The following is a 13181-nucleotide window of genomic DNA, read 5'->3' as shown; positions in this document are numbered from 1 at the left end:
ATTTACCAAACTAACCCTCATCTACGGGAAAACGAACAACAGAGTGTAACTAACACATGACAATAACACTCTAACACATGACAATAAAGTTGAAGGATATTCCAACCTTTTATTTATTTTTTCTTTTCATCCCCCTTAGAGCTGTACCAATTGTTTAGTGGGCACTAAGCATTTTCTAGAACAAAATAAGAAACTTGGTGGTGGCTATTGAGGAAGGAGTCTGGGACCCCTAATCCCCTGTGAAGGAATAATGAAGCAGGAGGAAGAAAATTGCCGAAGCTCAGCTGTATTCCATTTTCCAAAAGTATAAATGGTAGTGGTGGGAGGGCCTGTTTCATATATAGGCACATAGCACACACATAATTAATTCCATGTATAGGCAACAAATAGTCGTGGGGTAGAACTTATATAAAAAAACTATATATTTATTGCATGAGGCTTATCAAGCATGTTGGTCACGCAATATGATTTATCATTTGTAGTCATGTGTAAAAAGAGAGAAATATGATGCATACTTTCTAACATATCCTTACTAATACACACTCTTGTACAAGATTTCATTTGATTTTAAAATATGTATAAACAATCAATATAAAAGGTGGTAAAATGGATAACAAATTAATTATTTTTCTGTGAAACTGACAAAAAAAAATAATGGAATGGAAGAAAATGACGTCGGGGTTACATAGAAAGTGAATTCTTTTTAGAAGGGTAGTGCATGTATAATATTGATATAAGTAACCGAGCTTATAAATAACTCTTGGTTATTTTGGTACATTATCTTGAAAATAATCCTTCCTGAGATATAAATAGATATTAAATGAACTGATCAAAATAGATATTAAATGTAATTGCGATTGACCACATTGAAACTTATAAGTTATAAGTAACTAACAAACTTTGTAATGAGTTTTTAAAATAAAAACGAACTTGTTCTTTTTTAATTTCCCAATTAAAAGGAAATAGAAAAGGTTCATAATTGAAAAGTAAATGGTCTACTCACGTTCCTTTGTCTTTTGAAAAAAATGCTTAAATATATGTTTTATCTTTAATTTTTAATATTTTTTTTCAAAATTTTGGTCCCTAATAATTTTGTTTTTGTTTTTTTTTTTAAACTTGCTTTGATTACACTTTGAAAGGTGATTTAAATAACACTAGAGGGATAAAAATAGAATAAAAAATTTGTGAGAGTCCAAAATGCTAAAAACAATATTCGGCCAAAACAAAAATTTAATCATAAGTTTAGGATAAAAAAATATTTAAGCCAAAATTTGAACTCCCGCAAAGATTAAAAAAATCATTTCTCTCCCATTACCTTTTCTTCTGTAAATTACTCACTCTCATTGTCGTTTTAGGAGCCACAATGTTGAAGTACTGCTAAATCTTGAATAAATATCAAATTAAGTTAGAAAGGCCTCTATATGCCTCTTGTATTATGATTTATCTATATACACACACTCACATTTTCTCTAAACAAAATATGGTTCTATAAAAATATAAAATGCCTGAGAATTTATTATCTATACATTTTGAAACATCAACTTCTTTTCTTACTTAATAACTGTAATTATAATTTTAAATAGAATAATTTAATATTTAATACCTATCCACATGCCTAAAAGGATCCACTTCATATCCATTTTTAGTTTTTTAAAAATATGTTTTTATTATTTAAAAATCTTCATTTTAACCTAATTAAAAGACTCATTACCTACCCCCATTAATTTAATTTTCTCCTAACTTTCATAACAAAAAAAAAATACTCACAAGTCACAAGAAGTTCACTTTGTGCAATGAAAGAGTGTTTTTTTTTCCTCCAACAATGTAGAGATCTTGAATTGGGGCAACGCCCAAAAGATATTAGTCACGTGCTCAATAAATAGCCCAAGCAAATCAGGGCTACAGTCAGACCACCTTCCGTTTTCCGTAATTAAATATTTTGTAATAGTAGTCTTTGTTAATAAATAAAAAAAGGAAACTCCCTAGTATTTGAATTCAATTCCTAAAAATAAAATCAAAGTAAGAAGAGTGTTAAAATTAATTATGCAAATATTATTTTAATAATTATTTTTTGGAATAATTCCTTTATTTTATAAAAGTACATTATTGAATAAATCTTGTATTGTTGCATCTAAGATTGTCTTTGTCAGGTTTGTATAATTTCACATCAGTTATAGATGCAATTAGATGCAATTAAAGTGAAACTTATAAAAATTTGGATAATATCATTTCATAAGTTGGATTTTGGAGATTGAATTAAACCCAATTCAAATTAAAAAATATTAAATATTCATAAATTTAATATTGAATAATCACCAAGCATCTATCTAATTTGATGATTTTTCCGGTACAATTTACCTACTCCCATGACTTTACTAGTGCGATATAAAAATAACAAAACAAAAATCATTTATACAATCTTTATACTCTAAATACCTAACCCGAGACATAAAAGGTGTGTATAAATATAAATAAAATAGAACTTATAAATCCCTTCACAATTATCACATTATATGCTAACTTTTAGATTTCGACCTACACGTAAGTCAAATTCAAGAAATGCATGCATAGCAAAGATAATACTATCATTATCACCTAGCTATCCCGTAGATGTTTGTGTCAGAAATATCAAAATACTGAAAATAGTAATATCAAGTTATATATCTCCCTACGTAGGGTTGTGCAGCTAGTAAATGTCTCACGGTTCACGCACGGGACGACGTTAACGGGTTCTATTCTATCAACTTTACATATATAATAGCAAGGGTATATAATAAACACAGAAAAAGAAAAGAATACGCGAGGTTTAGTGTGATGGTGATGGAGTACAATAAGATGAAGAGTAAACTAGCAATCAAAATGTTGAATCTTTCTTACGGAGTCATAGGCAAAGACATCTTAGTGCCGACGCTTTTCGACTACGTAATTATATTTTCTCACTCTCACAAAGTTGAAAATCATAAATGTATTCTCATCCAGAGTCCAAATGCAATTAAGACATATATACCAACTCTTGTTTTTTCAACTTACTACCCATTCTCAGTCCAAATAAACGGCGGCATAACCCAAATGATCGATAGTCAATTTGTCCTCTCATTTTTTTCGATTATTTAAAACCAAATATCGCTAGCAAACAAGGTTACATGCAATCTAAGTAGGTTTTTTTAATTATTAAATGTAAGTTAGATCAAAGTTAAAATGATCAATGAAAGGCAAAAATACCTAATTCACACTAATAATTAGGGATGTTAGTCAAAATCATACAATTTTCTTATTTTCATAAAAATTACATTTTTAAAACTACCTTTAATCATATTTATTAAAAAAGGTGTTCACATTTAAATTAACTTAATGATATTTTTGGAATACTAACATTAAATAAAATTAAATTAGTTGAAATTTTGCTTACAGTCTATTAAATTTGGACATTGTTTTTTCTTATATTTAAGTCTGGATAAAGTACTATGTTTTTCTCTCTGTTTAATTTAAGTATTTCATTCACATTATAAAAGTTTTAAATTTAAAAATGGCGACCTGAGTTAATATCACTTTAAATATTGTCAGTTCTCTGGCGGCTTGTTACAGAATTCTGAGGGGACAAATATGAAACGAGGACAACTAAGTAAATAAAAATAAAAAGTATAATAGATACTTAGGTAGAAGAGTAGGTAGAATTAATGAACCATTGAAAATTTTAAGCAAGGTGAAACAGCATTCAGTCAAGTGAAACCTAGTATGAAAACAACGAAAATAAAACAGTTGTGTTTTGATCTGGGATATATGAGGTCAGCTGTGACCACAACTCTACAACAAGAGACTGACATCCAAAGGCAAAGAAAAAAGAAACAATATAGTTAGTTGACCGCCCAATTACGTGTGAACGATTCAAGACTCGAATAACTTAAGAATCGTAAAAGGTTCTGTTTTTCAAAGGTTACGGCACTTAGTGGTGCATCCAATGAGAAACCCATTGAATTTAAACCAATAAACTAATACTGATCCAGTGATCCCAGTCTTCCTGATTTGTTAATTAATTTCAAACTTCCATCATGTTTTTCTTCTTCTCATATGTTTCTAGAGGATTATAACGCAAACTACAATGCATAGTTTGCTACTTAGTTTCTAGAGGATCATAATCATACTTGTTTGCTACATGGTTTCAATGTCCCGAATAGATTTTTTATTTGTTTCCCTAAAAGCAAATCCAATTTTTTTATTTGGTTTCAATGGAATTCTGGTTCTTAAAAATAAATAATTTAAAATATTATAAGAACAAAGGAATTCTTATAGAAGTTGTTTTAAGGATAAGTAGTGAAATTTATTTTGAAAATATAATTGGGTGAAAAATTCGGCTTGAAAACTGAAAAATATAAATTTAGTATCTAAATGTGTTAAATTTATTATAAATTAATCTTACCCTTAATTTGGGAAACAATTTTATCAACAAGTTATAATATTCAATAATCAATTTAATAATAAGTTATATTTTTTTTAATCAATTTGACATTAAATTGCAAAGTTTAGGAATCAATTTATCATTAAATTATCTATCAATTTATCAACGTTTCACGCTTACTTTCAAAAAGAAAAAAAAAACTGTTTACACTAATTACAATCAAAGTTGCTTAACTATTAAGAAAAATTAATCATATAACAACTTTTAAACATAGGGTCAAAATTAGAATGAGAGATGCCGTGTGAGTAGAAAGATAAAATGAATCTCACTAGAAAAACTGAAGTTTTATCATTAGAGCAAACATTAATAAATGTTACAGTATCAAATTGTATGTAACAATAACGGACACTAAAAATAGGGTCAACTTAAATTGAGTTCCTACATGCTCTTGGAGAAATTTACTATTCAACTACAAGTATCTTATTTCATAAGAAAACTAATATATCATATAATAGGACAATTACAAACAATCAATCATCAGTTAAATAATGACATTCAGTAGTTTAATTAGCCATATCAGGCAAACTATGATATATCTTTGAACTTGTTAATTGCAAAACTGGATCATAAGTGATCAGCAAGATGCTGCTGCAAGAACCATATGTTTTCATCGGTCCACAAGTCTGCATCACCAAAACCATTGCATGGTTCAAATGCTTGGAGGTCAGAGTAGTCCCATTGCTGCCAAAGGGAGGAGGATATGGACTCCTTCTTCTCTGCACTTTCCGATGATGAAGTTGTACTTGTATCAGAAAGAGAAAGAGGCTGAAGATCAACCTCTGATGAGTACGATGAAACCATTGAGTTGTCACAAAACATGGTGGGATTGGCATCAGTACTAGATTCTGTTTGTTGAGTGTTGCACAATGTGGTTTGATCAAGGCCATGGGAAGAATCTGAAGGAACAATCCTGAAAGAAGCCTGAATCTGCTCCATAAGGCGCGGCATCCAAACGAAACGCACCGTGTCCCTGAACTGTTTGCTGTTTACATCACATTTGAGTTGCTTGGCCTGCTTCACCACTCGAGTCCTCCAATAGTTCTTTATCTCATTGTCTGTTCTCCCACCCAATTCTTCTGCTATTTTAGCCCACCTTCATTGAATAATAACACTAATTAGCTTGATCAACTTGCAAAACTATAGTAAGTTAATTAAATGATGCCATACTATATATAAAGTATCCCTTATAATATTAATATACGTACCGATTGCCCCAGCGGGAATGGAGTTCGAGAATCAAGAGCTGTTCTTGAAGGGTGATGTTCCCACGTCGAACATTTGGTCGCAAATAGTTCAACCATCTCAGTCTGCAGCTTTTGCCCGTTCGCTTTAGACCTGCATGTCAAATAATCAAACACATAATTAAGCCTATGATCCCGATTAATTTCTACATGATATATAATTGAGTCTTATTAACAGTTTCTCAGTATCCCAATATATGAATGCTTAAATTAATTACCTGCAGAGCGAGCGAGGGAGTTCCATTGACCTTCGCCTTGGAAGTTGACGTAGTTGATCAGAACAGAATCTTCTTCCTCAGTCCATGGACCTTTCTTAATTTTCATATCTTCTTCACTTGCATATGTTGCAGATGATAATGAGTCACTATCTGATAAGCTTCTCATCGCCTGAACACTGATCGTATCCATATTACACTTAATTATTATTTGACCCTTTTTCCTCTAATTTGAGTTTGGAATAAGAGAGGAGAGAATTGAAAGAGGTGGTTGTGAAAAAATATCTCTAGCTTGTTCCGTTAAGCGTGTGATAGAGAAGGTGGTTTATATAGGGCGAGAACACGGCTTAAAAGAGCTAGCTAGCTAACATTGGATTTAGGAGGATGAGCACTTTGAGGATTGAATATTTGTCAAAAGATAAAGTGGGAGGCTGCGAAGATTGCCCAATAGTTGCAGTCTTGCAGAACGCTGAATTGTTAAATTATATGTAGAGGAGAGACATTAAACTAGTTTTTCCTGGTATGTTTTTTGTTTTTGATTTTGACCTTGCCATTTAGACTTGAGACCCTTTGACTTTGACTTTTCACACGCAAACAGAAACAAGTTAACCAAATAATAACAATACTTTTTCGTGGTGTTAAAGAGTCAGTGCGTGCTAACACTCAGTCAAACTCAGTATTGTGATTCCAAAATCCAAATAGTTCTCTATCGGTTTGTGTTTCAGGGTAAACTTCAATTTTTATTATCAAGTTGAAATTTTAAGTTGGTAATTAATCTTGCAAATAAACTAAATTTAAATGTTGCAACTTGCAAGTTAATAATATATGAAAATTTATACGTTCTTATAGGTGGCAACATAAGTTCAACACATATCAAGAGATCTCTAGCTTAATTACTTGATCAGTTTGTATCAAAGGTAAGTGCAGTACGCTACGCTGATTGTTGATAAATTATAGTGATTCATCATGAATGCTAATGCGCTTATCGTCTTAGCCATGACACAAAGTTGCAACCCTATGATCTTCTGTGGGATGACGTGAATCAGACAGATCATCATATGATTATAATCAATCTTATTAGAGTTTATACGATTCTAAAATCTTATTAGAGGATCTCAATTTCCTTGATATCAAATATCCAATTGCAAATAGTAGGCTTCAATTCATAACAAATCCTCTTAACCAGAGATAAAAGTCAATATTTTCACTCGATATAAGTCATATAACTCTATTGTAAAAGACTGACCATCATGCATGTGACAATGTGAATAACTCATCAATGTAGAATCAATTACAATGATACTGAATTACGGATAATTCACACATGTATCTTTTTATCCCTCTTGTCGTTACTCACCCTTAAGAATTTGAATTGGATATTTTGTTCTTAATTTTATTAAATTTTATGGTAAGTCTTCATTTAAATCACAATCTCTTTTTAAATTTTATGACATATCTCATCTTACACTCTATTCCACTTATTTTGTCTGGCTAGGTATATAGTTAAGAGTATATCTTACTGAAATATCATTATAATTAGCGTTAATACATAATTTAGTATTCAACTTGTTTAATCAATTATTTATAGTTGTATTTTAAAGCTTTAGATTATATTTAGTAGATTATTTATTTATTTTTTCCCCTTATATTTTTCTACCACTATGGCAAATCAATAGTAGTAATGCCTTAAGGTCGATCCATTTCTTTAAATGACCCCCTCAAACTCTAATTTTTAGCATTCTTTTAAACGGTTTCACAATTTTTTATCGCTTTCAATAGTCTGGTCCACAATTTTTACCAGAAAGCCAAACAATTTATAATAATTAATAAGTTCATAACCATCACCAAATTATCATAACAGCAATGAAAGCAAGAAAGAAAGGATGAGAAGAATAATCAAAACAGAGAAACACCTATACAAACAACACGTAAGTTTGATCAATCCATACCACATGAGGCTAACTTCCTCCCCATGCACCTTAATAATTGGAACAGAGAGATTTCGCTTTTGCCATCTCTTCCACGTACTTTTCCACGCTCACTCGTCCATAAACCCGCATGCAATCGAGTATGCAAAGGATGGAGTTAATTTGTGACAAAAACAATTTAATTAGGAGATAGTTTTGGAAGTTGTGCATGCGCAAGAAAAAGTGGATTAAGTAAATAGAGACTTGAAGAAGTGCGTGCAATTGCAAAGCAAGTTAAGAAAAGCAAAAACTTGTCTCCCTCAAGTACGTGTGTATGACGAAATTTTTTACTAGTTGGAGCAGTTACCATGTGTTTACTTTCCTTTTCTTGATCAATGCTTAATGGCAAACATCCACCTCCAGCCTTTGGATTAATTCGCAATGGGTCCAGTCCAAATTAAAATATCACCTTAAATTCATGGTTTGGCTAGGGACCTGTCAGTGAATTTAATTAGGGATTAAAAAAACAAAACGACAACTAAGCACCGCTGTTGTGGGATGAACACATGAATACAAGTTCAAATTAGTGATCTAAGAGCTTCCATAAGCTAAAGCAATAGGAAAAGACAATAATTCATACATCATACATGTAAATTCCAAAAGGAAAACCAACGAGAACTAATAATATGATTTGAAAAAATTAAAATAAAAAAAAAAATATGCCTGAATAAAATTGGATGCTACATATGTGGAGCTTAATAAAGTTTAGCACTTGAATACTCTTCCAAAGCCACACGTCAAATACAAGTCTAACTCCTCTGGCGACTCCCTTTTCGTTGTTACTTACATTTGATGTATTGGTTTAAGTTTAACTCTTAGAAGAGAAATCAAGCACCTTATAACAGCAGGGATGCCAGTGTTGATTTGGATATAAGTTTTTACTGCTTTTCATTTTGTAACTTGAAATTTGGAAATGTCTATTATAATTTCCAAGAATATGTTCACAATATTTATCCAAACATATGTTTATTATGACGTGATTTACAAAATTTTGAGGAATCTGATGTCATTTTTTTCATTGAAAACTGTTCATTTCATAATTCGTTATCACAAAACATACTATTTAAACACACTTAAAATCAACTACAAGCTAGCGTCCTTTCATAATTCATTATCACAACGTCACAACTGTTAACAGTGAAAGGTGCTTTAAAACATTTTCACATACAAGAAGATAAATCTTAAGATTTTCTCAATACTTCATTTTCTTTAACCCAATGTTCTGCCTTTTTGGTTTCTAGTTTACACGCCCCAATCCAAGGCTTGGAGATGAGAACTGAATTTTACATTGTTAATTTTGAAGAAAAAAAATACAAGAGCTGTAACTAGCACCAATCCTTATTTATCTATTCTGCTTAACCTGAAAAATAAACAAAGGAGTTCTCCACTTAGCCAATAATCAAACACACTCGCATTAAGAACAGAACTATCTAAATCAAATAGCACCAAATCCCACACTCATTACTCAAATTCCACCCACTTGGTAGCCGTCGGATTTACCAAACTTTAGGCTGAGTTGCATATTTGGTCTTGGCCAAAATATCGTTGTAAATTGTATCAACCAATGTAGCAAAATGTTTGATCATCACTGACATCATTCACAACTAAAGTATCATCAAATTGACAGATACAAGGCCTAATTAGGTGCGAATGGAGAAAAAAAAAATAAGTAAAAGGGGAAAGAGATCACTCAGTGGTGGCAATAAAATTTATGGTTCGATTCAGCCAGCGGACTTGCTCAACTTGAAATTTTGGAAGAGGGAGTTTTGCTATCCTCATCGTGAAAACTCTTTTTCCCCAACAATAATAATAATTGAAACAAAAACGAGAATTGAAAATCGATGGCCCATTTGATTTTATTTTGATTTTCTGGAAGAGATCACTCACTCAGTTCAGCAAAGCAATCACTCGAAGAGAGAAAACCGTTGAGCTTGAATTTCATGTGGTCATCATCATGAACTATTTAACCAATACGTTTAAAAAATAACAAACAAAAAGACATTAAACACTGAAAATGAAATAAGATCACCGCAGAAAACAAAGAGTTGGAGAAGAACAAGTCCTCAACATCGGCGTTGCAGAGTTGCGCTCGCGCACAAGCTCTGAATTTATACCAAGAATTACGCCGCATTTTCAACTAACAAACAAGCCTTGGGAAATTATTAATTTAAATTATAACTTTTTTTAAAATAAAAATATAACCTACAACTATAAAAAAATATTATACCGGCAAAAAAATTATTATTATTAAATAATGTATTAGGAAAATAAAATAAAATAAAATATTTTTATCGTCAACAATACATATTTTATTTTGTTAGATAAAAATAAATTAAAGAAATCAGACTTATAAATTTGGTCCTTATAAAATAGGATATTTTTTATTTTAATTCTTTAAAGTTCTTTTTTCTTTCAATTCTTTAAGGATTTAAAGTTTTTTATTTTATTTTATTTTTAATTTTTTTAGGTAAATTGTGTTTTTAATCTCTCGTATATTTATTTGATTATCAACTATTTTAAACAATGATGATTTTAAAATTTAGTTTACCAAAAAATTATTATTATAGAAAAAAAGTTAAAAGATAAGTTAAGTAAAAAAAATTATTGTTGTAGAGAAGAAAATTGAAAGATAAATTTAGTGCATATTCCTATATGATAGAAGAGATAAAAAGCAATTTGTATCTCTCTTTATTTTTATTCCTTCTGCTTATTTGGTTAAATTTTAAGAAGAAGAAAAACTATTTATTTTTATTGAAATTACTTCGAATTTTTTAGTGTGCCAGTTATCCTTCTTATATGTTCACTTTGATATAATATACACTGTTAATATAGGAAAAGAGAGAGAAATAATCTTTCAATATTTTGTTTTATAAGGATATAATTGAAAGTATTATTTAATACTATCTCCAAATCTTAAAATGATAAATAAATAGAAATATATATTTTTTTCAAAAGCGACAGCTAAAACCAATATGTTGTCAATCAGGTGGAATTGAGTTCGTATTTTTAAGTAACATATGCTTAAAAAATATAAGATTAAGTATCAATTATGTTACATGTTAATATATTCATAAACACATGATATGAAGTCAAAAATAAGAAGTTATTATCAAAAAATATTTTTTATATAAAAATACAAAAGTTATTTAATAATATTTTAAAATATTTTACAAATGTATTGAATATTTGTATATTATTTTTTTATCTGTTTAAATCAAAAACATAAATAAAGAATTTTACTATAACTCGACTAACTGAATTAAATTACATCATATTACAAACACACAGTAAATAAGTTGTATTTAAATTTCATCAATCTCTTTAATTTTTTACTCTATCCATTATTATCTTTCATCATTTTCTCGAAAGTTGAAATCCTTTAAAAAAAATCATTCTCTCGAAATAATGATTTTCATTTAAGCACCACAACCACTATTGAAACGTGAAGTTTAATAGAAAGTATAAAATAATTTAACGTGATTTGTTGGAAAATAAGAATAAACCTAGAAAAATGTTTAATATTTTTGTATATATTTTTAAATAACTTATACAAGACAACAAAAATTACTAAAATATTACATACATAAGGAGAAATTCGTAGTAAGCATGATTTCCCTTTATTTCAAATCATTGCAAAGTTGTGAGATGTGGTGGCCAAGAATCTTAACAAAACAAAGTTACTTATGATATCGTGTTACATGTGCAGATGTCAATTTAAGGTGTCTGATAACATTTTGCGTATTGCAGCTACAATAAATACTTGATAGAACTTTATTATTCATGGTGATCTTTAACAAAGGAGAGGGGTCAACCTCAGAGATGGCCCGGAGCACCAACTTCCATTGATTTGGGGACTGGGTTGGAAGTGTCCTATCCTACTCACATGGAACACATTGCTTGCTTGCTTTTCACAAACTCTTTTCTAAGTTAAAAAGCAGACCAATTACATGCTTTTACAGTCGTAGAAGCAAGCACAAACAGTGACCAACCCTCTCATAGCCAATCACAGTATGACAAACAGAGAGCTGAAGAATCCTCCCATAGCCAATCACAGTGTCACACAGAGCTGAAGAGTGCAAATTTAAATTAGCACAAAATTTATATATACAGTTTCTTGGATACTTTTAGTGTTGTTTCAAATTTAGAGATACATCTATGCGCGAAAATTAAAAATTTTGGCGATAAAATTTATACCCAAAAAATAGCTTAAATGGAAAAATTTGTGAAATGATAATTGGATGATAAGATATACAATTAAACCTAATATATTTTTCTTTTTCTTAATTTTCTTGTTTTCAATCTTCTATGTTTACTCTTGGTGGAAGAGTATAGTGAGGTTTGGTTCTTAGATGTTTTTCATTGGAGATTTGCTCTAGGAATGAATATTGAGCTTCATGGATTCCATTATTGGATGTCTTCTTATGCTCCAATCTTGAGCTAAAAGTTTTGTTTTTTTAAGTCTTTTTGTAATCATCGATTGTTTGTTTATGAACTTTATGATTCACTTTAGATGTTTATGAACTTTGTGATTCACTTTGATCCTGATTCTCTATGTTTAGTGCTTTTGATATGATGAAAATCAATTGACTGATTAGATGCTTGACGTTACAATTGGAAAATTAAATCTTAGGCAAAAACTGAGAATTAAAGACACATAATGCATATATTTTAAGGACAGGAGCATGTTGTTTTGTGGATCTTTATGAATCGTGAACCCAATGCTTGCTTTTTAAGTGAAAACACATAAGGAATTAAGGTTCTTATTTGGTCAATAATGAATTAATTGCCAAAGAATTGAGACTAGTTTACATGAACATATTTGGACATTACTTCAATGTGTGAGATTAGGATTACGAAAGAATGTGATCTAGCTAGAAGTGAAAAGTTAAAGGAAATTGATCTACCATTTCAACTTGAGCCCTTGTTTCTTTCTTACGTCTTTGTGCGCTAAGTAGTTAGATTTTCTTTTCTCACTAACTTGCTAACGACCAACTTGTGATAATCTTCCCAACATTCAACTCGCTCAACTAATGCTTAGTAAGAAGTACTACGTATTTGGTAATCAACTAAGTCCTCATTCGGACAATAACCCTACTTTCCACTTTATTACTTACACTTTTACAACTTAAACTATCGTATTGGAGTGATTGTTTTTTTAATCTGTGTAAAAAAAAAAGACTTGAATGTTAATCAATATGTAGTGGAGGGAGTAATTCTTATGATAACTACATAAACAAAGGCATAGACTATTTTTTTCAATTAAGATTAATAAACCATATTATTTCAACTGGTATCAACTTTT

At 30.2% G+C, this 13181-nt stretch overlaps 1 protein-coding gene and 1 non-coding gene across 2 annotated transcripts; both read right to left on the bottom strand.

Annotated features, from left to right (window-relative positions):
- Positions 1–4725: 4725 nt before the first annotated feature.
- On the bottom strand, positions 4726–6368 carry LOC100777932 (transcription factor MYB78). The gene is made up of 3 exons (XM_003536812.5): positions 5916–6368; positions 5662–5791; positions 4726–5549 (listed from the first exon to the last, which is right to left on the bottom strand). Exons 1-3 carry the CDS (start codon positions 6103–6105, stop codon positions 5021–5023), a joined length of 849 nt encoding a protein of 282 aa, XP_003536860.1. The 5' UTR covers positions 6106–6368; the 3' UTR covers positions 4726–5020.
- Positions 6369–9565: 3197 nt separating this feature from the next.
- On the bottom strand, positions 9566–9668 carry LOC112998260 (small nucleolar RNA R30/Z108). The gene has a single exon (XR_003263296.1). It is a non-coding gene; the product is annotated as a small nucleolar RNA R30/Z108 (small nucleolar RNA).
- Positions 9669–13181: the final 3513 nt, after the last annotated feature.

The sequence above is a fragment of the Glycine max genome, chromosome 10 (assembly GCF_000004515.6).
Source record: "Glycine max cultivar Williams 82 chromosome 10, Glycine_max_v4.0, whole genome shotgun sequence".
In the NCBI taxonomy this organism is placed as follows: Eukaryota; Viridiplantae; Streptophyta; class Magnoliopsida; order Fabales; family Fabaceae; genus Glycine; species Glycine max.
The sequence above is the reverse complement of the archived record's forward strand: the minus strand, read 5'-3'. Positions and strand labels throughout refer to the sequence as shown.